Source organism: Amphibalanus amphitrite, unplaced genomic scaffold (assembly GCF_019059575.1).
Source record: "Amphibalanus amphitrite isolate SeventyFive unplaced genomic scaffold, NRLGWU_Aamphi_draft 000118F_arrow, whole genome shotgun sequence".
Lineage (NCBI taxonomy): Eukaryota > Metazoa > Arthropoda > Thecostraca > Balanomorpha > Balanidae > Amphibalanus > Amphibalanus amphitrite.
In genome coordinates this window covers 121,079-147,084 of record NW_024881613.1, presented here as the reverse complement: position 1 = coordinate 147,084, position 26,006 = coordinate 121,079, and the positions used below count along the sequence as shown (strand labels likewise).

Sequence of the window (26,006 nt, the reverse complement as noted above, 5' to 3'; positions counted from 1 at the left end):
GTGCGTCTAGCAAAAATGTGAACGAAACCCCAAGGTCATTTTTTGACCCTTTGACCTCGTGACCTTTTCTTGACCCCGTGACCTTTCAAATTTGTCCTATTTTAAAAATTCTGTTTTTTTCTATCAGAGATGTCTTATCCATGCTCTTAATAGTGGTATGTGATTTGGTTGGTATATCGGACCCGTTGACCTCAAACTGAGGTCAACAATGTGGTCATGACCTGACATGAAAATGACATCTGCCGAGAACGTCGAGAATCATAGGCAATATGGGTGTCATATGAAAGCTTACTTCACGGAGAATACATTGGTGGTGTTTTTGAGTAGGTATGGGCCGGGTCAAGGTCACATTAGGTCAGTGACCTAACACAGCATTGTGTTCTTTGAAGGTGGCGTATTTAATTTGTTTGGTAAGCCCAGTGATCAGCACACAATAAAAAAGGAAACAAAACGTCATAAAACACCGTCTGTCTTTACTTTCAAAAAGCACAGATAAAATGCATTCACCCATATACACACACTCGCACAAACACACACACATACATACACCTTGTTCGAGGAAGATCTTTCAAACAAACCTCAGTAACACACGCGGTGTGAAGAACGAGTCTTAGAAGACTAGGAGAGCTTGAAGGCTGCTATGGTGTGGGAGTCGAGCGGTACAAAGCGGTGAAACGTCCTGGTACACTCGGGGGGCAGATTGATGTTCCACCACTCCCTACCCATCGGGCTCCCATGGATCAGCAGTGGCTGCTGCCAGTGTTGCCTGCCATCAGCACTGCTCAGCACTGCCTGCCAGTGCCAGTGCTGCCAGTGCTGCCACTGGCAGCAGCCAGTGCTGAGCCATGGGAGCCCGATGGGTATAGGGAGTGGTGGAACATCAATCTGCCCCCGAGTGTACCTACTACCTACCCTTCACCGTGCGGGCACTTGTGAACCGTTCTCTTTCATTTTCGTCTTCGTTCAATAGGCGTTGCCGAAACGAAGAAGAAATGCATTTTATCGGTAAGGTGGTCCTCACAGTATTACCAATACCATCGCATGCGCTTTTGCCATGCGAGGTGGCAAAAAAAATCCACTCACATTGAACACCGAAATCCTCGGCATGATGACATATATTTGCAAAATTGTATTTGTTCTTGTACTGGGACGCTGCTCGGACAGAGAAGTAGTGTATTTTTTAGTCTTGGGCATTCATTTCAAATGTGGGGAATAACCACTGCCTGAAATGCCGCTTCAGCTCCCGCGTCAGCTCCCGCAACGCAAATAGCAGAAACGAAGACAAAAATGAAAGAACGCTTCACAAGTGCCCGCATGGTGAAGGGTACCAGGACGTTTCACCGCTTTGTACTGTTCGACTCCAATACCATAGCAGCCTTCAAACTGTCCCGAGTCTTCTGAGACTCGTTCTTCACAGCGCGTGTGTCACTGGGGTTTGTTTGAAAGAACTTCCTCGAACAAGGTGTATGAATGTGTGTGTTTTTGCGAGTGTGTTTATATGGGTATGTGTGCATTTTATCTCTGCTTTTTGAATAAAAAAGACGTTTTATGACGTTTTGTTTCCTTTTTTATCGTGTGCTGACTGCTGATCACTGGGCTTACCAAACAAATTAAATACGCCACCTTCAAAGAACACAATGCTGTGTTAGGTCACTGACCTAATGTGACCTTGACCCGGCCCATACCTACTCAAAAACACCACCAATGTATTCTCCGTGAAGTAAGCTTTCATATGACACCCATATTGCCTATGATTCTCGACGTTCTTGGCAGATGTCATTTTCATGTCAGGTCATGACCACATTGTTGACCTCAGTTTGAGGTCAACGGGTCCGATATACCAACCAAATCACATACCACTATTAAGAGCATGGATAAGACATCTCTGATAGAAAAAATCAGAATTTTTAAAATAGGACAAATTTGAAAGGTCACGGGGTCAAGAAAAGGTCACGAGGTCAAAGGGTCAAAAAATGACCTTGGGGTTTCGTTCACATTTTTGCTAGACGCACCAGCCTTTGTGCTTTTTATTTCATATATAACTTTTTTTGATCCGGTGAACCGTTGCAGAGATAAAAAATACTTTATATTTCAATGTTCCGGAAAACCTAAAAATTTGCATGACCCATATCTCATGACCCCTGTGACCTAGAGATTAAAAATTTACTGGGACGAAGTAGTGCCCATAGGTCAACTTGCATGCCAAATTTGAGCAAAATCGGAGAGGTCATGGTGAACATGCCTAGGTGATCTGTCATGGAATTGCCCGAATACCCTTGCTGGTTGACCTGACCTGACCTGACCCGACCTGGCCTAAATGCATGAAGACATCATCTGTGATCAAAACTAACATGATATTCGTGATCAGCACCCCGAAAACCCCATAGCAGCCACGCTTTACCACTTTCTAACAGGCCCGATTTTCCCGACGTTTGGGTCATTGACCTGACCTGGAAAGTCAACCGATGACCTAGGACCTTAAAATTGGGTATCATCGACTTCCTCTCGTCACGGCCAACACGCTCGTTTTTTCCGCGAAGCTCCAGCTCGATCAGGGGCGAAACGGCAAGGGAGGGTCCAACGGACCCCCCCCCCCCTTATACGTTTGCGGCTGGAAAAACACCAATACGGGCGAGAGTTAAGGTGTTAACCTCGGGTCAAGGTCAGGTCACAGCCCGTCAGGTCACGAAGCTGGTCAAAGGAGGTCATATTGCATATCAATCGATTCGGCAGGTCTTTTCATGTCCATTAGTGGCTTTATCGCCTCGGTAGCTTTAGTTGATCGGGAGTTATTGACGAAAAACTGATTTGGTTACCACTGGTTACGTGACCATTGGTTACGTGATAAATGACGTCACGCAAGATCAACAAAGCAAAATTAAAGCATCAGACCTTGCAAGGAGCGCATGAAATCACGATTCCGTGTGCTTGAGAATTTGAGATAGTTGTATATCATTTCCGGACCAAACTAGCAATTTCCATATTCCCCTGACTTTTAATGGTGAGAGACTGACCTGATCTCAGGCGACCCTTCAGAAAATCCTAGATATACATTTATACAAGTTGTGAGACTCTCGATCATACTATAAGATCCTGTAAGTTTCATCTCCCTATGAAAGCTCTGCACTGAGGGTGTTGCGAAGTTGGAACATTTTAGGAGTGTGCACACAGTCTTAAAATGTTGAGGACAGTTTAGGACAGCTTCACACAGTTCATTTTAGGACTGCTCATTTATGACGTCATAGATCAGTGACCTGACTTGACTTAAAAATGCGGTTGGCGTAAAAAAACCGACTTATCAAATCCCGACTAAAAAAATCGACTTATAATCCGGTTAATCAAATCCCGACCATGTTTTTACCTGGCCATTAATGTTCTAGCCTTACAGGTGATTGTTTGAACGCGGAAGATGCTGAATCTTGGTTAACCCCATACTTATCGTATGATAAAGAACGTCAGTGCTAGAAAGTTGATTAACAATTTTATTTAGGATAGTTTAATTCAAGTGGGTATAATCCGACTTGACAATTTACTAGGAGGGTTTGGCAGCGCTATTAGTTCGGCATTTAATTATAAATCATTGCTTATTTCGATCCGGATATCGTTATTCAATGCTGGCCTTTATAGTCATGAAGGCTTGCATTGACCCATACTTTCCATTTTTTTCAGCACTATTATTCGCCGTAGTTGACCAGGTGTTTTTCTTCAGCTCTCCCCTGAATCCTTTGGCTTAGACCTGGCGTATCACCCGTGCATCGCAAGACGCACCTACCACACACAAGTTCATGATCCCCACGAACCCACATCAGCGTCCGTTCGCTTGGTGTGTGACCCCTTGACCTTTGGCCGCGACAACTGCCAGCTTGCTGGAGCATCCCTCTCTACACGCGCTGCCCCGCCCGCTCCCCTCTCCCCCCCCCCCCCCGGGGTCGTGTCACGAAGGTTCGGGCTTACGCTACTACCGGCCGCTGCGCAGCTGTCACCTAGCGCTTGGGAATGTGTGGTCTGGTGCGGATTCAGCCAACTACCGGCTCGCGACACCAGCGCCACGTAGTGGCGACGGTACATTCTTTTTAGACACACTGTACGTCGTATGGTCTTAACACTATAATGACCTTTGCTTATTGTCACAAGTGCGCCGCATTCGCGATTGTTGCCCGACGCCTGTTTGCAGGTGAGCCCACTACAGTTGTTATACATATCTAAAAACCGAAAAACTTTTAGGCGAAAAAGGCACTATTCCAGGCCCATTTTTGATTTTTTTTTTGCGATATTAGGTAAAAACAGAAGCTTCTTATCCTAGGAAAAATAAAATGGGAAATCTTTCAAAGGTGGCACACTACCTTTAACTGATGGTGTCCGGAACACAATCCGACAGAATGTTAACCCTCGCCCCGTTGGGGGGGGGGGCATTTTGGCCCCCCCCTGTGGTTTTTCCTGAATAGCAAGAAAACGGCGGCGCGCAGCGCCGCCAAATTTTCAGTACCTTCCCGGGCATCAATTTAACACCTTCACACCGAATTTCAAGTCTTAGGTCACCTTAGGTCAGGAGTTATTGAGGTCAAACTGAGGTCATGTTCGAGCAAAAATGAGCAAAAAACATGCAATCTTGAAACGCTCACCACATTTACAGTTACCAAGCAATTTCAAAGTTCTTTATATGGTCTAGTAGACAAAAAGCGGCGCTACAAAACCGCTATCTCGGATTTTCAAAATTTTGGGCTTTTGACCCCCAAAAAATAAAAAAAATGAATTTTTTTAGAAAAACTTTTAAAAATCCAAAAAAAATTCCGAATTTCGAAAAAAACCGGAATATATATGATAATCCCTGTGCTCTTCTATATTCATACCAAATTTCAGATCGATATCTCGTTTTTTGGCCAAGTTATAGCGAAAAAACTGTTCAAAAATGATGACGTCAAATTTTTTAACTCAATTTTTAGCGATTCTAGACCACGTAGGGCAAAACAAAGACCACCATTGAACTCCCCGTGACGAGCTGCATCGAATCGATACCCAGTTTATGCAAAAATATCAACTTTGAAATTTGACCTAATTTGACCTGACCTTGACCAAAACGTGACCTAAGCTGGTCCAAAAGTCTGCCTGACCCACATAATCGCATTTGTCATGTAAAATGGACCATAAAACACGTATCACACGACACTTTCATATTGTGACCCCCCCCCCCCCCCAGTGACCTGACCTCTGTGACCTGACCTGGTATCAGTGACCTCAAATAGCAAAATATGTGTTTGAAGAACATTTCCCCATCGATGATTTTCAATTAAAGCATTTTACTCGATTTTACAACGCATTTCTTGAAATGCCTGTAAACGGTGAAAATTCGACCTTTGACCTGACCTGTGACGTCATCGGTTTGACCTAGGTCAATAAAATTGGGTCACAAGGTAGTTCCCTGATAGGGCTATCCAACACCGTTTGCCGCTTGTCGCTAGGTTGCGTGGTTCTCGAGATCTTAGGGGGGGGGGCAAAATGCCCCCCCCCCCCAACGGGGCGCGTTGCTCGGCAGAGCCCAACGGGGCGCGGGTTAAGCTAAACTAATGAGTTTCCTAACGAAAACGAAAACCGGGTGAAAGAAGAATCGTAAGTGTTCACTGGAGCAACGGTACAAACCACTCCCTCATTTTAAACTTATCTCCAGCCTATTTCAGGCTGATTATCCAGTAAATGCACCGAATACTCTTGAAACTGAGAGAAGTTATAGCAGAACCGACCGGATACACAGACTTGCCAGAGATCCATTCGATCGAGTAGCATTCGGCGCATTCATGGCCCGATTCGGTGAGGCCCCTTGTTACATGACCTGCATGATCTCATCGTGCCAGAGCATTGCTATGCCGGGGGATGACGAAACGCATTGTGGATATTACATTTCATCAGACATACGGGACGTCGGTCAAACTTGATCACCGTATTTGTGGAAAAACGTTCACTACCAGGCTAACATGGGTTTGAAACTTTGAATATCTACACTAGGAGATCGGAAAGCAGCTATGCCCATTTCAGGACAAAGATCTTAGAGCGCATTAGATACCTAACAATCAGACAGACGAGCTATTATAAGCATAATAACTAATTCACTTCAACAACTGATCCCTTCCAGTTTCCATAAAGACCACAGATTTTCCAATTTTCTTGCTTGCTAACTTGTAGACCTAGCCAATAGCCATCCATCCACACCTCTCAGCCCTCACCCAGACTACACAGAACACAGCAGGTAGTAGGTACACATCCACCCCGCACCCGACCCTTATTCCTCGCGCCTCACCTTTTTGAATCTGAGGTAGGTCTTTCCGTCCTGGTCGGGGAAGGTGAACTGCGAGATGGCGCGGCACTGAGGGATGTGGTTGGCCAGTGGGGTGAGCACCGTCACCCGGTTGGCCGGGAACACGCCCGTGCGGCCGCCCAGCTGGCCCTCAAACCAGTCGAAGTCGATCCGTCGCCGCAGCTGGATGACGTCGCCCTCCTTGAACGCTAGGTCCCTGCGGCCGCGGACAGACCAGGGGGTTATGTGTGGTCCCTTCAGCGGGGCGAGGGTTATTAGAGTTCTTTGTGCTGGATACGAGGATTGCGAGAGGTAGCTAAGGCTAAGGAATGTGTATTCCGCACTAAAAGAGGCATCCGACGGACAAACGGAGTTACCATAGTTCTCTGCGTCAAAGAGCACAGTGGGCCTTCTGAGATGGAGAAGTGGAGGTTTCTCCGGCGTATCAGAGGTTAGGAAGTCTCGGAGATTGGGATGTAGATTGTTAACTCAGAGGAGGCCCCCTCCGGAGGGGACGGGAGCTATGACAAGCCCCTGCGGCTGGGACGTCCCATGAGAGGCCCCTACGAAGGGGACGGAGGTTATGGGAGGTCCCTGCGGCCTGGACGGGGACACGAGAGGTCACTTTGATAGACGAGCATTATGGAGGCGAGGGAGAATCTCCTCCGCCTCCAAAATCTCCAAGATATCCCACACTGCTGAGTGACTGAAATTGAGAGAAGCTGGGCAGTGGGCAGGCAACTGAGCTATACGAGAATGTCAGAACTCAGAGCCGTCAGAGGTGACGACGGGAGGCGGAAACCGGGTGTGATTGCGATGGGGCCCAGTACCCGCGGCGGCGGACGGACTGCCGCGGACGGCGGGGGCGAATCCGACGGAAGCCGAGGGATGATGCAGACACACGACGCGCCGTGAGGTTACTGACGATACATGGTGGCAAAACAAAGAAAGCGCCGCTGCAGTGCAAAACACCAACTCAACAGAACTGAAAACCAGACATAAGGTCGAGTCGCTGAGAGGAATCACGAGTGGAAATGAATAGAAATGAAAAAAAGGACTCTAGCGCAACACTCGAATGACGACATCGTGACGAAGTAACACGAAAACTGGCCCTGAAGAAGTCAACTTCAGGAACAGAAAGAAATTATATGCGGGTGAGCACACCTACTTTGACGTTAATTATGCTCCTCTGTTAATCATATGCCCCTTCTCTCACTCCTACCCCACAAGCTGAGCTGCAACTTACCCCTCCTGAGTGCCGGCATAGCTGAAGAGTGCCCTGGCGCAGGGTATGGCCTGCGGCGCCCGGCCGGGGGAGCTCTGCGCGGACACGGCGGGGGCGGGGGCGGGGGCGGCCGCCGGCGGCGTGGTGCGCCGCTGCAGCGGGTCGAACTCTGCCAGCAGCGAGGCTACCCTCTCCTCGGCGGTGAGCCCTCCGCCCTCGGGAGGCGCGGCCGGCGGCGGCGGCGGCGGCGGGCCGGCCGGCGGGCCCGCGCCCGCGCCCTCACTCAGGAACGGGTTGGTCTGAGAGGCGCGGCGCACGAACGGCGAGCCCTCGGCGAATCCGTCACACGACACGCCGCGCTCGAGCACGGGCCGCTGCGCGGGCGTGGGCGCGGCGCGCGCCGTCCTCAGCGTCTCCAGCAGGCGCACCAGCACTATGTTCTGCGGCAGCTCGGCCACCGGCGTCAGCACGGGAGTCCGGCACTCGGGACAGTGCAGCTCTCCGCCGCGAGAGGCCACCACGTCCAGCAGGCACTGCTGACAGAAGGTGTGCTGGCAGGGCAGCACCCGATTCGACTCGCTCAGCTGGTTCAGGCAGATGGCGCACTCGAGCGCGTCCAGCAGGCTGCTCTCCATGGCTGGCGCCGGCGGGGATGGAGCGCGCGCTGGCGGGGACGGAGCGCGCGCCGCCGCAGCTGATGGTGGTGACGTCACGCACGGGAAGGCGAGCGCCGCGCGACGCACAGCAGGCCTGCCGGTACAGACAGACAGAGTCAGAGGGGAAGGAGATAAGGCAGATACGAGATGAGATAAGAGCGAGGTCGTAAAAAGAGATAAGATAGGAGTAAGATAAAAACGAATGGAATAACACAGAGTTAAGCGTTTAGGCAAGAGGAGTGAGGTAAGAGGAGTGAGGTAAGAGGAGTGAGGTAAGAGGAGTGAGGTAAGAGGAGTGAGGTAAAATAGAGGAGTGAGCTATGAGAAAGTGGGGCAAGAGGAAGAAGGTAAGGGAGGTATAGAGGTAATAAAGGAGTAAGGAGAATGATCAATGAGGAGTGAGGTGAGAAGGAAGTGAGTTATGATGGAAATTAGTTCAATGAGATGAGGAGGGAGGTAAGACAGGCCTGAGGAAAGGGGAGTGAGGTAAGAGAGGAATTAAATCAGAGAGAAACAAGTATAGATAACAGACAGGCCAGAGGTGAGAAATTGGCAGTGACAATCTGGATCATGACACACATGATCATGATTCACATGTTTCTGTCACAGTCACAGGTAGTGAAAGGGAAAACAAATAACAAACATGTATGCTGGTCATTCTGAATGGATGCCCTGTACTTTTTCTATTACTATACTTAGATGACAAAGGTATTATAATAGAAGCATTCCAAAGTCTAACTTTAGATAAGAAGCACTATGGCCACTGGTGTGAGCCTGCACTGAGGAAAATCCATGATCAAGAGAATAGGCCTTTGCAAATTATAATAATATATTATAATAATATATACAAATATAAAGAATGTCATTGCTCATAAGGCTACCATGCAGAAGCCACCAGCCAACATCAACTGTGAAGAACTCACACTAATAAATTTCACTGACTTAGCAATAGAAATGTAGCTGTGGCAAAATAATGCCAAAGGCAGGGAGATGGAGATAAAAAGAGAGGGAGAGGAGAAAAAAGAGATAAGCAGAAGGATAAATGGGAGGAAGGGAAGGGAGGAAAAGGGGGAAGTGAGGAAAAGTAAGTCACTTTGAAAGTGAATGTAAGTCACTTTGAAATTGAAGGACAGGAGGTACAAATGAATAAAATTTGAAGCAAATAATGAAAGGAATGCCAAAACTTAAATGGCTAATGGCTAGGCAACCAAATAAATATAAATAGGTAAATGAAAGCTTTAGGAACTCTGTACCCATCATTTCAAGAATAAAATTGTGCATTTGAATGGTTAAGCTATAGAAATATAAATTGATACACAAATAAATCTCATCAAAACATCTACCAGAAGGACAGGTCAAATATGTCGAACTTTCCAACAAACAAGTTTCTAACTTATTTCCAATTCAAGGCATATGATACATAACCCGTAAGCGGCTTGCGCCACTTTCAAGAATTTATTTTGTTTACTGATGAAACTGCGCACCTGCATGTATAGGTACTGGTCATATTTCATACATATTCTAAGATTTTTTTTCAATTGCAAAAATTGATGTAAGGCATGCACAACCAAATTTTACAACAATGCATATTTTCACTTTGATTTCAATTCCTGGTATTTTTCACCGACACCAACAGATCACTTGAGTCTGTTATATCATAATTATGAAAAATTATCACGCTATTGTCATTCTAAAGTGCAATATACATAATTTAGATTCGGTGGCACACATACAAAATACCAACACTTTCAATGAAAGCAAATGTTTTAAGCTTAGTTGTAGTGGAGCTGAATAGACTGATCAAGATACACAGCACGCACACCCCACACAGCAGCGATCACCTTTACACGACGCGACGCCCACTGTGACGATGTAGGCGTTGCCTCCCAAAGGCCGCGGTCGACACCAAATCCCGGATGCGGAATGCGGGACACGGTCACGGGCCGAACGCGGACGGACACGGACGCGGGGAGGGGGGGGGGGGGCGGAGAAGCGCCTGTCGTGAGGGCGATGCTGGCGATTACAGCGCCACCTATAACACTGCCAGTTGCTACCATATGTGGTGGGTGGAGTTTTTCCCTACCGTATGAGAGTCGATTACGAAAATGCACTACGATTTACAAATGCACTACATATGCCTGAATGATGACTCGTGATGACTTGATCACTTGAGTTGACACTTGTGAGTGTTGTGACTTGTGACTTGATCAAACGAATTCATATGCACTAATACCAAATCAGGGAAGGTAAGATACATCATGGCTCATTCGGTCTTATCCAACCATTCCTATCCTTGTTGAGGTCAACTTGAGTGTTGACCTCAGTCAGGCCAGTTTAGGTCAAAGCCACAGTCAGGTCACCGAAGCTGTTCGAATGTCCGTACCTATCGCATATCATGGCATGTCGTTCCGGGTGGCTTTCCTGAATCGCTATCCCAGTTCGATCGAGTGTTATTGACGAAAAACTCCGATGACCTTAGTGGCGTCATATAGGTACAACGTCACGCAAGATCAACAATGTTCCTAACAGTCAGTTACGCATCCTGATCCGACCTTTCAAGGAGTCTACACCATTAGATCAAATCTGCTTTGATAGTCTTCGATACTTTCCGGTGCCAAAATAACGGCCTATCCATATTCTCCAGACTCCAACTGACTTTGGAAGGTAGGAACTAGGAATGGTGAGGTCATGTGACCGACCTAACCTCAGGTGACCAGTTATGAAAAATTCGAGAAGTGCACAATTTGTAAGGGCTCAGTGGCGCAGCCAGGGGGGGTGAAAGGGGTGAGATCTCACCCCCATCTCTTATCCTAGGGGCCCACCGTCGATTCGAACTGTAACGTTATGCAGCCTGACATTTTTTTTTATCATAATGTCAAGGTCCGTCATAGGACTGAAAAACAGTTTTCAGGCCTGATAGCCCCCCCCCCTTAGGATTTATAGTCCCATTTTATGATTTAACCCGCGCGGGGCTGGGGTCTCCAGCCGAACGCGCGGGGCTGGGGGGGGGGGGTAAATTTTACCCCCCCCCCCCTGTTATCTCCCGAACTAATGGTCCGATTTGGAAAATTCAAACGCCAATCGAAAGCTCTCATCACGAACTACTAAAAACATGTACTTAATTTAAAGTTTGAGGTCAAGGTCAAGGTCAGGTCAAGGGTACAAATTGCAAGTTTCTACAGTATCGGCCTTGCACCGTAGTTGCCGAAGAATGGAGTCATGGACTGAGACTGATCGCCCAAAACGTGTTCTTAGGCTACCAAGACAATATTCGTTGCATACAATATCATTCAGAGGTCAAGGTCAAGGTCAGGTCAGGTCAGGTCAGGTCACCAAAAAACAAAATATAGAAAAGGGCATGTGCGGCACATGTTTTATGGGTCATTTTACTCATAGAATTCAATAGGCACACTCAATAAGTGATATGGACCACCTCTGGATGAATTTCGTCGAGGTCAGGTCAAGGTCAGGTCAAGTGAGGTCAAATTTTGAAGTTGGTTGTTAAGGCCTAAAAAGGTGTCTATCTGATGCAGTTTTTCACGGCGAATCGAATGGTGCTATTTTTGTTTCCGTACGAGGTCTAGAACTTCCAAAAAAGTCATTTTTCAAAAATTTTGTGTGTCGTGACGTCATAAAATTTTGAATAACTCCCACATTTTTGAACCGATTCTTCTAAAATTTGGTATGTAGGTGCACATAGACCACTTCTCTGACATATATTCCGGTTTTTTCGATAGACTCATAATTTTGGATTTTATAATGATTTTCCCAAAAAAGTCAGTTTTTTGAAAAAATTTAGGCCAAAATCCAACATTTTCAAAAAACCGAGATAGCCATTTGATAGACAAAGTAAAATTACGTATAACCTTTTTTGTTACGTCTTGATTCCTTTAAAAATGAAGATGTTAGCGGCGTTTGAACTTTTGCCGTTTTTGAGGCGAAAATGGCGAACATGACGTCACTAAAACGTCAATTTCTCAAAATTTTTCCGACGGATTTCGCTCAAAGTTTCAGGGAACGTGTCAAATTGATGTAAGAAAAGGTACTGAAAGTTTGGCGGCGCTGCGCGCCGCCGTTTTTGAGATATCGCAAAAATTCGCGAGGGGGGATAAAATTTACCCCCCCCAGCCCCGCGCGGGTTAAGAGGGTACATCCAACCGATTGAACTAATCCATTATCCAAGGCCTAGGAGGGCCCGTTCCATGGCATGAGAGGGTCATTTCAGGCCTGAGAGGGCCCATTTCAGGTCTGTGAGGGCCCATTTCAGGCCTGAAGGGGCCTATTTGAAGCTTGAGAGGGCCCATTTCAGGCCCTAGAGGGCCTGTTTGAGGCCTGAGAGGGGCCCATTTCAGGCCTGAGAGGGCCATTTGATGCTGTGAGGGCCCATTTTAGGCCTGAAGGGATCCATTTCAGGCCCTAAAGGGCATGTTTGAGGCCTGATAGGGCCCATTTCAGGCCTGAGAGGGGCCCATTTCAGGCCTGAGGGGGCCCATTTCAAGCTTGAGAGGGCCCATTTCATGCCCTAGAGGGCCTGTTTGAGGCTAGAGAGGGCCCGTTTGAGGCCAGAGAGGGCCCGTTTGAGGCCAGAGAGGGCCCGTTTGAGGGCTGAGAGGGGCCCAGTTCAGGCATAAGAGGCACCATTTCAGACCTGAGAGGGCCCAGTTACGGTATGAGGGGGCCCTTTTTCGACATGATAGGGACCATTTCCGGGCTGAGGGGGCCCATTTCAGGTCTGAGAGGGCCAATTTCATGTCTGAGAGGGCTAATGTCAGGCCTGAGAGGGCCCATTTCAGGCCCTTGATGACCTAGCTGAGGCCTGAGAGGGGCCCATTTGAGGTCTGAAAGGGCAAATGTCAGGCCTGAGAGGGCAAATGTCAGGCCTGAGAAGGCCAATTTCAGGCCCTAGAGGACCTATTTGAGGCATGAGAGTTTACTTCAGGCCTGAGAAGGGTCCATTTCAGGTCTGAGAGGGCCCAGTTCAGGCCTGAGGAGACATCCCAGGAATGAAAGGATCATCCTATGTGTGGGAGAGTCCGTACTCCGTGCCTGGTCTGGGTCTGAGAGGGCCTACCCCAATCCTGATTGAGCCGATATCATGTTTGATATAGGTCAACTCACCACATGCATATTGATGGCCCAGTTCATGTCTAATGGGCCCATCTCAAGACTCAGAGATTTTATGCTTCAGGAAGCCTACCCCAAGCGTGAGGGGGCCCATAGAGGTTTTTGAGGCTCATGGAGGTCAGAAGCGGCGGAACACCTTCAATTAAGGGGGGGGGGGGGGCACTGCCGACTTTCGGTCCCATTCTTTCCATGCAACGCCCATAGGGCTAATGTTAAAATGCCAAAATCAAAGGGGGCACGGTGCCCCGGTGCCCTCCCCGTTCCGCCGGCTATGATGGAGGTCCCGCAGTACGATATGTCAGCCTCTGAGAAAGCCATGCAGGGCCCTGCCAAGCCGACATCTGAAACTCTTCTCAGGCCTGTGCCTGCCTCATCGCCCGGCCCCACCCCGACGTCTAGGGGTTTGACGCCTAGGTATTTATCAGGACCCCACACCGGTCCATGATGGCTCCAAACGGCTGACACCTGAGGCTCCTGCACCGGCTTTTGAGGGGCCCACCGACCTCTGATAGCCACCACGCATGACGCAGGCCTCAAAAGACCATGTCGATTGTCGATATCTAAATCCCGAAGTCTTGGAAGGCCTGTGCTCTATGCAGATTCTTGAGGGCTTTACGTGGGCTTGTAAATATCCCAAACTGGCTCTAGCCTAGCTCGACCGCGCCCGCAGAGCAGGGCCCCAGGCTTTCCAGTTTAACGCCCCTGAGGCCTGAGGGGTGTTTGAATATCCCCTTCTAACCTGACTCCAGGGTCACGTAGCGACAAGTGCGGTGGTAGGCGGCTTTCTAAAGAGCGTCGAAAATCATGGAGAAATTGCTTCAGTCATATTGCAGTTCAGACCAAAGTACACGTTATCATGTTCATCGAAGGAAAAGTTTCGCCTATTTCGACACTCGAGGACATAAAAAGCTATAGCGCGCTGAAAGTGGGTTCGATAGCTCTCTAACTCGTGCAATCAGCCATGGGGGGGGGGGGGCGTATCGGCCAAACCCGATCATAATTTAAGACGGCTAAAAAGACGAGAAAAGCAACGGATAGCTATAGGATGCTTCAGAATCGTATTGGTCATTTTTCGATTAGGTCATCGCTGAGGTCATTGAAGATGAAATTATGATAAAATTATGATAAACACAAAGACAAGATTACGACGAAAAATTCTTGTTTTTATATTTTTCACAAATGACCGTATAACTCGTGAACCAAAGAGCTAGAGCTTTGCGGAACAACTCATTCGATAGGCCTTTCAAAACGCTTTCGCTTTTAACCCTCGCCGGACCTATTGGTTTTCTACATACGCGCCGGCCGAGGGGGGGGGGGGCGGGTACGACCCCCCCTCGCCGTTTCGCCCCTGGTGGAGCTAGCGCGTCGCGGAAAAAACGAGCGTGTGCGCCGTTACGAGACGCAGAGATTGGTACCCGATTTTAAGGTCCTAGGTCAACCGGTGACCTCTGAGGTCAGGTCAAGTGCCCCAAGGTACGGTTCAGTTTTTGGTGAATAACTTCGCAAAAAACGGCCGCACAGCGCCGATTTTGGCAGCATCGTGTTCGTCACGCTCAGGCGCGTCGAATGATATACTTTTTGTCCGGGTCAGGTCAACTTTGGGTGTTGACCTCAGGTCAAGGTCAGGTCAGCACCCCCAGGTCACGAAGTTGGTCGAAAGAGATCATGTCGCATATCATTCGATTCGGCAGGTCTTCCTGAGTCCATTGGTGGCTTTCCCGACTCGCTAGCTCAATTTGATCAAGAGCTATTGACGAAAAACTAATATGACCTTGATGACGTCATAAATGACGTCACGCAAGGTCAACATTGCAAAAGTGACGCAAGGAGTGCATCAAATCACGATTCTGTGTGCTTGAGATAGTTGGAGATCGTTCCCGGCGCCAAAATAGCAGTTTGAATTTTTCCCCATTGACTTATAATGGTGAGGTCACGAAAATGACCTGACCTCATATGACCTTTAGGAAAAATCCGAGATATATAAGTTGTGGGACTCATAATGGATACTAGATCCTGCAAGTTTCATTTCCCTGTGACATCTCCTCTGGCAGTGAGGGCGTTGCGAAGTTGCGACATCTGAAGACCGTGCAGAGGTTCACTTATGACGTCATAGGTCAGTGACCTGACCTGACCCAAAAATGTGGTTGGTTTCAAAAGATCTGGCTTGGATCAAAGGTCAGGTATGCCAAGTTTCAGCTCTCTATCGCCAGCGTGTTCGGAGCTATCGCGAAAAAAACCTATGGGGGGGCGGCACCCGCCCCCCCCCCCCCTCGGCCGGCGAGGGTTAAGATTTGACCTCAATGCCTCATGTCAATGGTTTGGCAACAGAGCAGAGGGTAAAACCGGCAAAACCATCTAAATAGTCGCATTTTACCAAAACAGTTTTGCTAATAATTTTTGCAAGGACTTTGGTGAGAAAAACTATGAGACACTTACTTTGTCATCATTCTCTTGTTAACATGCATCGAATGAGCTACCTATAATTTCACATAAAAAGCTCAACTTCAAAAGGTGACCGCAGATCAAGGTCATGCCCTTACTTGAGAAGTTCATGATGGTCATCAACCGATCCGTATGGATGATTAACACCTTCAAGACAATGTCATAACGATAACTCTACCTCCTCTCCTATATCAAAAGTAACAGTCGAAAAACTGATGTTGAGCTTTTTTAAAAGCCTTTTGACCTAGCCCGACCCTTTGAGTGGCCGCTGGCCATCAATTGCACGCTGTTCATCAGATATGGGCAGAATGGTCGTGTTTCTGTAAATATGCTGTTGTTTTTTACGTGCCTCTTCAGATCAAGAGATATTTGTCCTTTTCTCCGATTTGGTAATAATGACAATGATCTGAACTTTCGTTGTTGGTAAGGGGCCCCCATTTGGTTGAGGGGGCCCACTTTGCTGGGGGGCCCATCGCGAACGTCTCTCACCCCCGTCGCCAGAGTTCTGGCTGCGCCACTGTAAGGGCTCAAAAGGCTACTAAGCCCTGGGAGCTTCATCTCCCTGCGAAAAGCTCCCTGGTGTGTAAGAACTAAGAATGTTCCTCTTCAGGTGACCTTGACATCCACCCAAATGCATGGGAGCAGCATCAGATCACATTTTTGAACGTTTGAAACCACGAGAAGCTTGCAAACGCGCGGCTAATGCGAGCCGACATACGCCGAATCGCGATTCCGGCCAAACATGGCCTCGAGAAATGGCCAGGTCAAAGGTCACTTGGGTCAGGGTCATGAAATGCAGTGGCGTAGCCAGAAATCAGCGAAAGGGGGGGGGGGCATGGTGCTCGAGGGGGCGACTTTTTCCCTTGAGAGGGGCGCCATAGTGAGCTAGTGACAGGGGGTCAGTCTAAAATGTAGCGTCATATATTCATGCATGATTTACTAGGTGTTCCTACGGAACCGGCACGAGTATCAGAACCAGGTTTCGCTGATTTTTCATGAAATCCAATTAATGCAATTTGCAGCTCAGTGTTTTTTATCAAAAGCGATAAAAAATCTTTATGCATATTTAGCACGATATAGGAAACGAGCTCAGGCTACGGACATGTTATTCTCATAATACACACCCATTGGAATTCGAAACGGTAAAATATGCGTTGATCGATTGGCACAATCTTTATTCTTTGCAAAAAAAAAACATACAGGTTCACTCACTGAACCAAAATGACCTGTGGACTGCAGCCTCTCACTATCTTCATTGAGGGCCAGTTCAATTTTGCTACCTCTCTATAAGTACCTATAAGTTACCGATTACCTATAAGTTAACCCGCGCCCAGATGGGGTCTGCCGAGCAACGCGGTCTGATGGGGGGGGGGGGGCCATTTTGGCCCCCCCTCAGATCTCGAGAACCACGCAACATAGCGACAAGCGGTAAACGGTGTTGGATAGCCCCAACGGGGAACTACCTTGTGACCCAATTTCATTGACCTCGGTCAAACCGATGACGTCACAGGTCAGGTCAAAGGTCGAATTTTCACCGTTTACAGGCATTTCAAGAAATGCGTTGTAAAATCGTGTAAAATGCATTTCATTGAAAATCATCGATGGGGAAATGTTCTTCAAACACATATTTTGCTATTTGAGGTCACTGATACCAGGTCAGGTCACAGAGGTCAGGTCACTGGGGGGTCACAATATGAAAGTGTCGTGTGATACATGTTTTATGGTCCATTTTACATGACAAATGCGATTATGTGGGTCAGACAGACTTTAGGGCCAGCTTAGGTCACGTTTTGGTCAAGGTCAGGTCAAGGTCAGGTCAAGGTCAGGTCAAATTAGGTCAAATTTCAAAGTTGATATTTTTGCATAAGATGGGTATCGATTCGATGCAGCTCGTCACGGGGAGTTCAATGGTGGTCTCCGTTTTGCGCTACGAGGTCTAGAATTGCTAAAAATTGAGTTCAAAAATTTGACGTCTTCAATTTTTAACAGTTTTTTCGCTATAACTTGGCCAAAAAAAAGAGGTATCGATCTAAAATTTGGTATGTATATCGAAGAGCGCAGGCACTATCACATATATTCCGGTTTTTTCGAAATTCGAAAATAAATTTGGAAATTTTTTGAGTTTTTCTAAAAAAATCAATTTTTTTGATTTTTGGGCGTCAAAAACCCAAAATTTCGAAAATCCGAGAGAGCAGTTTTGTAGCGCCGTCTTTTGTCTACCCAACCACATAAAGAACTTTAAAATTGCTTGTTAACTGTAGAATTGGTGAGCGTTTCAAGATGTCATGTTTTTTGCTCATTTTTACTCGAACATGACCTCAGTTTGACCTCAATAACTCCTGACCTGAGGTGACCTGTGACTTGAAATTTTGTGTGAAGGTGTCAAATTGATGTCCGGTAAGGTACCCAAAATTTGGCGGCGCTGCGCGCCGCCGTTTTCTCGCTATTTAAGAAAAACCACAGGGGGGGGGGGGCCAAAATGGCCCCCCCCATCAGGGCGCGGGTTAACCCGCGCCGTGCTGGTGGCCTGTGCTTTCCGTGTCGTGCTGGGGGGGGGGGGGGGTGTTTTCACGTCCCCCCTCTAACTCGGCTCCTGGGCCACGTAGCGACACGCGGAAAGGGGAAATCGAAAGAGCGTCAAAAATAATGACGGAAAGACTTCGTTTCAATTTTTAGGTCAGGTCAAAGGTCAGGTCACCAGAGGTCATCAAAGGTAAAATTGAGTCCATTTCAACAATTTTGGAAACTGCCAACGGCTAACTCGGGAACCAATAGAGCTACAGCGCCGCGGAAAAGCGCATTCGATAGCCCTTTTACAGGCTTTTCTGAATATTGCTCTCGGATTTGATCTCAGGTCAATGGTTAAGCCTCCAGCCAGAGGGCAAAAATTCCAAAAATAACAGTTTTTATGAAAAGCGTTTTTCTGCAATAACATTTGGTTCAAGACAGTGACGATATTTCTTTTGCCTGCCTCGTGTTCCTCTCGTCGAGACGCGTCGAATGAACTATACGTTGACCTTGAAAGGTTATTTTAAAAGTTTGACCGCAGGTCAAGGTCATGACCTGACCGTAAAGGGCCATTCTGCAGATCAGTCGATCCGTATCGTCGAGCTGACCACATCTGACGTGTTTTCACCGCTCTAGCACGTCTCCATTAAAAGATGAAGCCAAAAAACCGTTTATGGTGATAAAATAGGTGACCGCTTATGACCTGAGATGACCTCAAGGGCACATAAAAGGACACATGTGCATTTTTACGATTCAGTGTGCTATGTTTACCTATGAACCGATGTTTAAGGGGTTTTAAACGACATTCGTCCAAAAGAGGCGCATTTCACTTTTCTCCCACTGACTTGAGGTCCCAAAATTGACCTGACCTTAGGTCACAGACATAAAAAGTCCGAGATGAACATTTTATGCATATTGTTAGTCTTATCAATCTCTAAAAGTTTCAAAAGTGATCGTTCTGTCGGTGTAGCTATAGCGGGTCTTTTAACTTTTTTTAGGTAAGGTCACTTGACGTGCCCTAGTGACCTGACCTTGAACGACCCTCATCTGAAATTTAACGAGCTGTGTAGAAAAGATGTATGAACAGGTGTACCAAAGACAGCGGAGGCGCTGCGCGACGCCGTTTTTGAGATGTTCGCGAGGAAAAAACCTAAGGGGGCGTACCCCCCCCCCCCTCCAGCACGGCGCGGATCAATGGGAGACAGTTGAAATGCTCTTCTTCTGAACGAAAACAACCTCAACCATCGGGATGCAGGTAAATATGACACATTTAATCGGTAAATGTCACTCGTGATGTGACCACTTTTATGTTACTGAGGTCATCTCAGGTCATGAAAGGTCTCCAGTAGATTTTGGACAATAACTTTTGATAGAGATATGGTAGAGCAATGAAACACCCTATATAATTATTTTCCTTCTCGAAAGTATGGATCGACTAATATGCAATATGACCTTTACCGGTTAGGTTATGACCTTTACCTTAGGTCAAATTCTCAAATGCCCTTTTAATGTCAAATTCTAGTTCATTTGACTTGTCTGTCTCGAAAAATGGAACACGATGCTGGTTGAACTAATCTCATGCAGGTCTGAGCAAAATGTAAACGTCCTCCGCGAAAACGTATATTTTGAGGCTAAAACGTTTACCTTAGGTCAAATCTGAGATAATCAATAAGAGAGAGCATAAAAAAGAGCTATCGAATATGCGCTTTGCTGCGGCGCTGTAGTTCAATCTCTTTCTGAATCCTGACTTATGCGCCGCTTTGTCAAAAAATGTCAACATCGGCGAAATTTGATTTTCGGTTGTCGCTGGTGACCTGACCTTCGACCAGTTCGACCTAGCCTTAAAATGATCTAAGTAGTTTTGTAATAGTTTTTGACGCTCTTTCGAACGCCGCCTACTGCGTGTCTCGACGTGGCCCACAAGCTGAGTTAGAAGTGGGTGTTCGAACACCCCCAGCAGGTTCAATAAAAAAACGCTTACGCTGGGGGCGGCACCCCACTGCTAGGCGCTGTCGGCATCGCAATAATGGGCGGCACAGCGCTGAGGGGCGCAACTTGCATTGAGGGGTGGCATTGTACGGTGAAGGGGCAGCGTCGCGTTGAGGGGCGGTATCGCAACGAGGGTGGCACTTACAAGGCTGCCTAATAAGGAACGCTTCGCTTGGCACATCCAAGCCCAGCTCGGCGCCGCCTAGCTGCTGCATCTTGAAAAGGGCCCTTGGTGTCGATGAGAAAGCCCCATTGTCAAAAAATTGCCTAGCGTCAGTGGTTTCGGGGGGGGGGGGCGACCGAAGTATCCAATTCAGTTTCGCGTCAGTGACTACTGGAGGGCGTCAACGACCTCGGATAGGGCGAATGTGATCTTCAGAAGGGCACCGGGTGCTCTAGAGGGGTGCAATGCTTGGATGGGGTCACTGCTGCCTTCAGTAGGGCATCGGACGCTCTGGAGGGGCGCCATTGATCTCGGATGGTCCGACTGGGATTTTCAGAGGAGCATCAGTGGTTTCAGAGGGGCGCCATTGATCAAGGATGGGCCGACTGAAGCCCCGGTTCAGGTGAGCGCCAGTGGCTCTTGAGGGGCGCCAGCGACCTCGGATTGATGGGGCGACTGTGATCTTTAGAACGGCGTTGAGGGGCGCCATTGGGCATGGATGGGGCCACTGTTGCCTTCAGCAGGGCGCCGCAGGGAGGCTCTGGAGGGGCTTGAGCTTGGGTGGGCCGACTCATGTAGTCTCCAGGGGCGTTGTCTCGGATGGGGCGAATGTGATTTTCAGAGGGGTGCCGGGTAGTCTAGAAGGGCGCCATTGGTTTCAGAGGGCTGCCATCGATCTTAAGATGGGGCAGCTGTAACCTTCGTTTAGATGGGCGTGATCTTCAGAAGCGCGCCGGACGCTCTGGAGGGGCGTCATTGGGCTTGAATGGGGCGACTTTAGTCTCAAGCGGGACGACTTCAGTCTCAAGGGGGTGGGGCGCTAGTGGCTCTTGAGGGCGCTATTGATCTCGGGTAGGGCGACTGTGATCTTGAGAAGAATGCGGGTGCTTTAGAGGGGCGCCAGTGGTTTCAGGGATCGATCTTGGATGGGTCGATTGGGGCAGCTGTGAACTTCAGAGGGGCGCCGGGTGCTCGAGGGGCGCCATCAAGCTTTAATGGGGCGACTGTTCCGTTTAGGTGGGTGCCAGCGGCTCTTCAGGGGCGCCATCGACCCTGGGGGTTCGGAATATTCTGGTTTCCGGAGGGGCGCCCTTCAACATTTGGGGGCTCAGGTCGTATTTGGGGGTGCCCTGGAGATTATTTAGGTGTCCAGGCACCCCCAAAGAGATATTGAGTTCGATCCCTGCCTGCACATCACTTTTTAATTCATGTTCTCTCTGTAAAACGGCATCAGCCTAGTCGGCGCTAATTGGGGCGCCATTTGGGCGGCTGGGCGGAAAGGGGGGCCATGGCCCCCATGGCCCCCCCTGTCTACGCCACTGCGGCCGAGGGTACTGAAAGTTTCGTCGCGATTGGCCGCTTTTTGCGCGAGTTATTCGCGAAAAACCATGGGGGGGGGGGTCCATCCGACCCCCCTACAGGGGAAGTGGGGGTAACACCGCCCCCCTAAGCTTTTCGCCAAAATGAGAGGATATGTGTGTAGTAGTCTCTTGGTAGTTATTGTCTTGGTTACAATATTTAAACATTTTCTCGTGTTTTAGGCACTAATTTTGCATGCTCCTAAAAGGTTTTCATGTATCACGACTTTTAAAAATACCTTGCATATTTGCCACCTACAAATTGTGTGGGTAACCCCGCCACCGGTGTTGATGTTAACCCAACACCCATCCCTACGAAAGCTTTTCATCGTTCAGAGATCGCGTGCGATGAGTTTCCTGTCGGTGTGGTAATTTTCGCAAATAATCGGTAATGGACACATAAATAGGTAGGTATAGGTTCATCAGCTGTTTGCCAGTTTTATACAGGTGGCAAGTGCTTGGTCGGGATGCATGAAAAATATAAAGTAAAAAAATCACTAATAAGCTGCTTATTCCCGACTTAGGAACATCTACGAACAAAAATAAAGCATGTCTTTGGAGTTTCATCACTTATCACGCTGCGAACAGGAAACACCGCAACCTCAATTGGGGGAACACCGCCACGGGGTGGCGGTGTTCCCCCAATAGGTAAGTGATCACAAGCAAAAATCGCCAGCGGCAAGAATGTACTACACGGTTCAAGCAAACCTATCTTACTGGACAAAGCCGATCAGTTATTTTTCGACGTAATCAAGTAAATCAAAATGAGTCTCTACTTAAAGACATTCAAAAGTGCTCCCAACTCATCGAATTTTTATAAGAGAATGTGCATTTTTCTTTAAATGCCCACATTGAGCCTCGATTACACTGAAACACCGGAACACAAATCAGAAGACAAGACGCTTGCCTTCGTGCGATTAATAGGAAATAACGGATTTTCACACTTAATAGTTCATACTTTCGCCGCCAGATGGGGTGGCGGTGTTTCCCACAGTGGCGGTGTTCCCCCCGCTTCCCCCACATGCGAGGGTTAAAGGGACCCTCCCACCTTAACATTAGATTTGAGTTGAGATAGCCAAAATGGGGTCCCTGGCTCACAATTACCGGTTTCGGCACTAACAACATCGAGAAATGCCTTAAATCGGAAATATTGAATTTCAAAATTGCAGCATTTTGATTCAGAGGGGCTAATGCATAGGAATACCCCTCTGAATGTGTGACGTCAGCGCAGATATCTAACGATTTTTACATGTTTGACTAAAACGTTTTGTAGCACGCGGTGGTATATGCTGCTTTGCGCGCAACAAGTGCCGCACTTTCAGCTGCCAAACTATTGCTTCCAAATAAAGTCGCTAGGAACAGCGGTGATCCCGAAAAGTAAACAAAAGTAAAAGTCTAATATCTTGAAAACCGGTGAATATTTTTCGGTGAAATTTGGTAGATATTCGTTTTTGCTCTTTCTGAACCGAGCGACATCACTTTCATGCCAATTCATAAACTTTTTTGAAGGTGGGAGGGTCCCTTTAAGAGTGACCGAGAACAAAAGCTTTAAGCTGATCTGACCTTGACATGACCTCCTGACCCAACCTTAGATTAGGTGTAGCCTGTAGGTAGATAAGCAAGATCATTTTACCCACAATCATTTTTTTAATTTTAATCACACAAACTATTAGAATGGATTGGTATTGGGGCATTGAAATGATAATATTTCAGTTCCACAACTAATTTGCATACCTAAGATATTAAAATGATTAGACGTAAGTGCTTCATCACTACACATACATGACCACAGACAATAACGCCTGGGGCCCTTCAGAGCGGCGTTCTGATTGGTCGCTGCTCCGTGTCGGCGCCGGTGATTGGCCGCGGCCCGGCGGCGGAACGGTAACGGTGTCGGGTCGGCCGCGAGGGGCTGCTGCCGCGCTCCGGACGTCTCGTGTGACCTGGCGGGCAGCGAGGCGCCGCGGAGCGCGCAGGGCAGATCAGACGGGCGGCTCGGCTCGGCTGCTGTGGAGTGGCGAGAGGTGGTGCCTCGTGGTGTGGTGCTCTGTGAGAGGCAGGGAGAGCGCTGAGCTCCGTGTCTGAGTGTGGAGAGCCGAGTTGAGCCGGCTGAGTTTGGCTGTGTTGAGCTGTGCGGAGCGGAGTGGGGCGGCCGTGGAGGCACATTAGCCGAGTTGGTTCTAGCAGCAAGCGTCTTTTGGAGCAGCCTTGGTCAGAGATAAAACAATGACGACATTGTTGGGAATGCGGAGGTGAGTGCCATGCGGAAAATCCGCACAGAATCACCATGCTGCAACCGTCAATTTGATTGTTGTAGCCGGATTAGTTAGCATCACTGACTTCCATAACGTTTTAGTAAGACTGTTTAAACTCCAACCGTGACACTCGGGTCTCGCTCAATACTTACACTTGGAGGGGACCACTAGTCTCCGTTGTCACCAGCACGGCCGAGCGAACAGGTCACTGAACCTGTCAGGACACTCGGAGCGGCGCTCGGGAGACTTTATGCGGCACTCAGCCACTCATGGGTGCACTCAGGGCACCCATGGCTGCACTCAGTAGCCAGGATAATCGAGGTCACTCTCGGGACATTGCCAGTGGACCGTCAGACACCGTCGTCACCAGGGGTCACTAACCCGGCGACCGCCACACCGAAGGCCAGCCGTACCTATATGGGTCAGCACGTGCCCCACCGTGCTGTATTCAGATCAACACCTCCGTGTGTGCTGACTATTCGCAGTCCTGTGTGTAACGGCTATTTGCGACCCGGTGTGGCAAGATCCCGATTACCATACACGGGGTCAAATACCTACCGCTCTAAGACCGGCAGTGTGCGGACCTGTGCGGTGTGAAGACGGAACGGATCATCGAGAGCACCCCTGGATCACACATAAGTCACAGGCACCGTGACTTAAAACACGGCTCATGGCTTCCTTCCTCCCACCATATCCGTCCGTTTCCGGCCGTAGACTGCTTCCGTGACACGCTCAGCGCACGACCTATTTCTCACCGCACGGCGCCGGCGGCCGAACACTCCAACGGAATCCAAAGCAATCACTCGGCGGTTTCTGTATACGAACAGCTGACCACCAGCTGACGCCCAACATTCAAACGGTCTGAATATCGTGAGCAGCGAGTCATGTCTCGCGAGGCGGCAGACCGTGCCTCGCGCGGCAGCGCGCGTCGGCTTCGCTGTGTCGCGCTCTGGCGGCAGCGCCGGCGGCCGGTGTTACCGTTATATCCTGGCAGTGCAGTCTCCGGCGGCCGGCCGGGCGGGCGGCCCGCCGAATAGGCACAGCGCGGACACCGTGACGCCCCGTGACGTCATGCCTCTGATGACGTCACCGGCGCCACGTGCCGCGGCAGCAGACGGTGTGACGTGTAGACGACGAACCGTAACACTGCGTGTCCAACGGTTCCCACTTGCCTAATGACGGAAATGTGGCCTGGTCGACATTACCACGGACCGCGCTGGTGGTCAGTTATTTATTCCAAACGCGAGTGAAATACGACAGAAATCAACACACTGACGTGCTGTGCCTTTGATCATCCCCAGTTTCTAATTTTACCAATTACCTAAACTTGTCAATTGCAAACCCCCTAACCTCCCCTTGAGGTCTATGCTCTTCTTGCCGAGCCATTCCGAAAACCAGGCGCCTTCTTGGTCATCACTAACTTGACTAGATATCAGAGCAGAAAGTCTGCAGTTTGTTTGCTGTTGGAAGCTAAGCCGCTTTCGTGACGCTTGACCGAGTGACTCTCGACCGCTGTCAGTTGACCGAGTGACACTTCTGCGTGGTGCCTGACTGCGTGAGTTGCAGTTTCCATGGTGACACATCTGCTGCCCTGGCTGCCCCGCCTCTCCTCTATTCGAGATATCCAGAGCGGTGGCGAGATACGCTCTCTGGAGTAGAGTTTCCTGATTTTTTTTGGCGGGTGGGGGTGGGGGGTGGGGGCGTGATAAAATTTGTTGGACAGGCAGGCGCGCGTTTGCTGAACATTAACAACTATAAATACCAACTTGTTTTACAACAAGGCCTGCATTATTTTTGGCAGAACTTTCTCATCAGCACTAAACACAGTAATTTGCATTGCTTGCCCCGATGTGAGATAAAATTAATTACATAAAAATGCATCTCGCACTTGCAAGCGAGCTGCCAGCTAGGCTCCTTGGCTTTTTACGAGTGAGTAAGAACATCTTGAATTTGTTTACTTATAGGTCTAATGGCGAATATCTCGTAAAAATAGATAA

The 26,006-nt window shown here is 48.5% G+C and overlaps 2 protein-coding genes across 3 annotated transcripts in view; one reads left to right on the top strand and one right to left on the bottom strand.

The window, feature by feature from the left end:
• LOC122381310 (E3 ubiquitin-protein ligase SH3RF1-like) overlaps positions 1 to 26,006 on the bottom strand; it is a 38,871-nt gene that overhangs the window by 10,670 nt on the left and 2,195 nt on the right. The window contains exons 1-3 of one of the 2 annotated variants that reach the window (XM_043365318.1): positions 10,012 to 10,126; positions 7,536 to 8,264; positions 6,293 to 6,506 (exon numbers count right to left, since the gene is read on the bottom strand). In XM_043365318.1, the coding sequence (XP_043221253.1) occupies positions 6,293 to 6,506; positions 7,536 to 8,149 (828 nt within the window). In that variant the 5' untranslated portion in view covers positions 8,150 to 8,264; positions 10,012 to 10,126. Of the gene's footprint in view, positions 1 to 6,292; positions 6,507 to 7,535; positions 8,265 to 10,011; positions 10,127 to 26,006 lie in introns of those variants that run through there. The other variant, XM_043365317.1, reaches the window with a different exon arrangement.
• Positions 23,669 to 26,006, top strand: part of LOC122381312 (heparan sulfate 2-O-sulfotransferase pipe-like) — a 32,703-nt gene continuing 30,365 nt past the window's right edge. Inside the window, exon 1 of the mRNA XM_043365319.1 lies at positions 23,669 to 24,006. Coding sequence (XP_043221254.1) covers positions 23,981 to 24,006 — 26 coding nt within the window. The 5' untranslated portion in view covers positions 23,669 to 23,980. The remainder of the gene's footprint in view (positions 24,007 to 26,006) is intronic.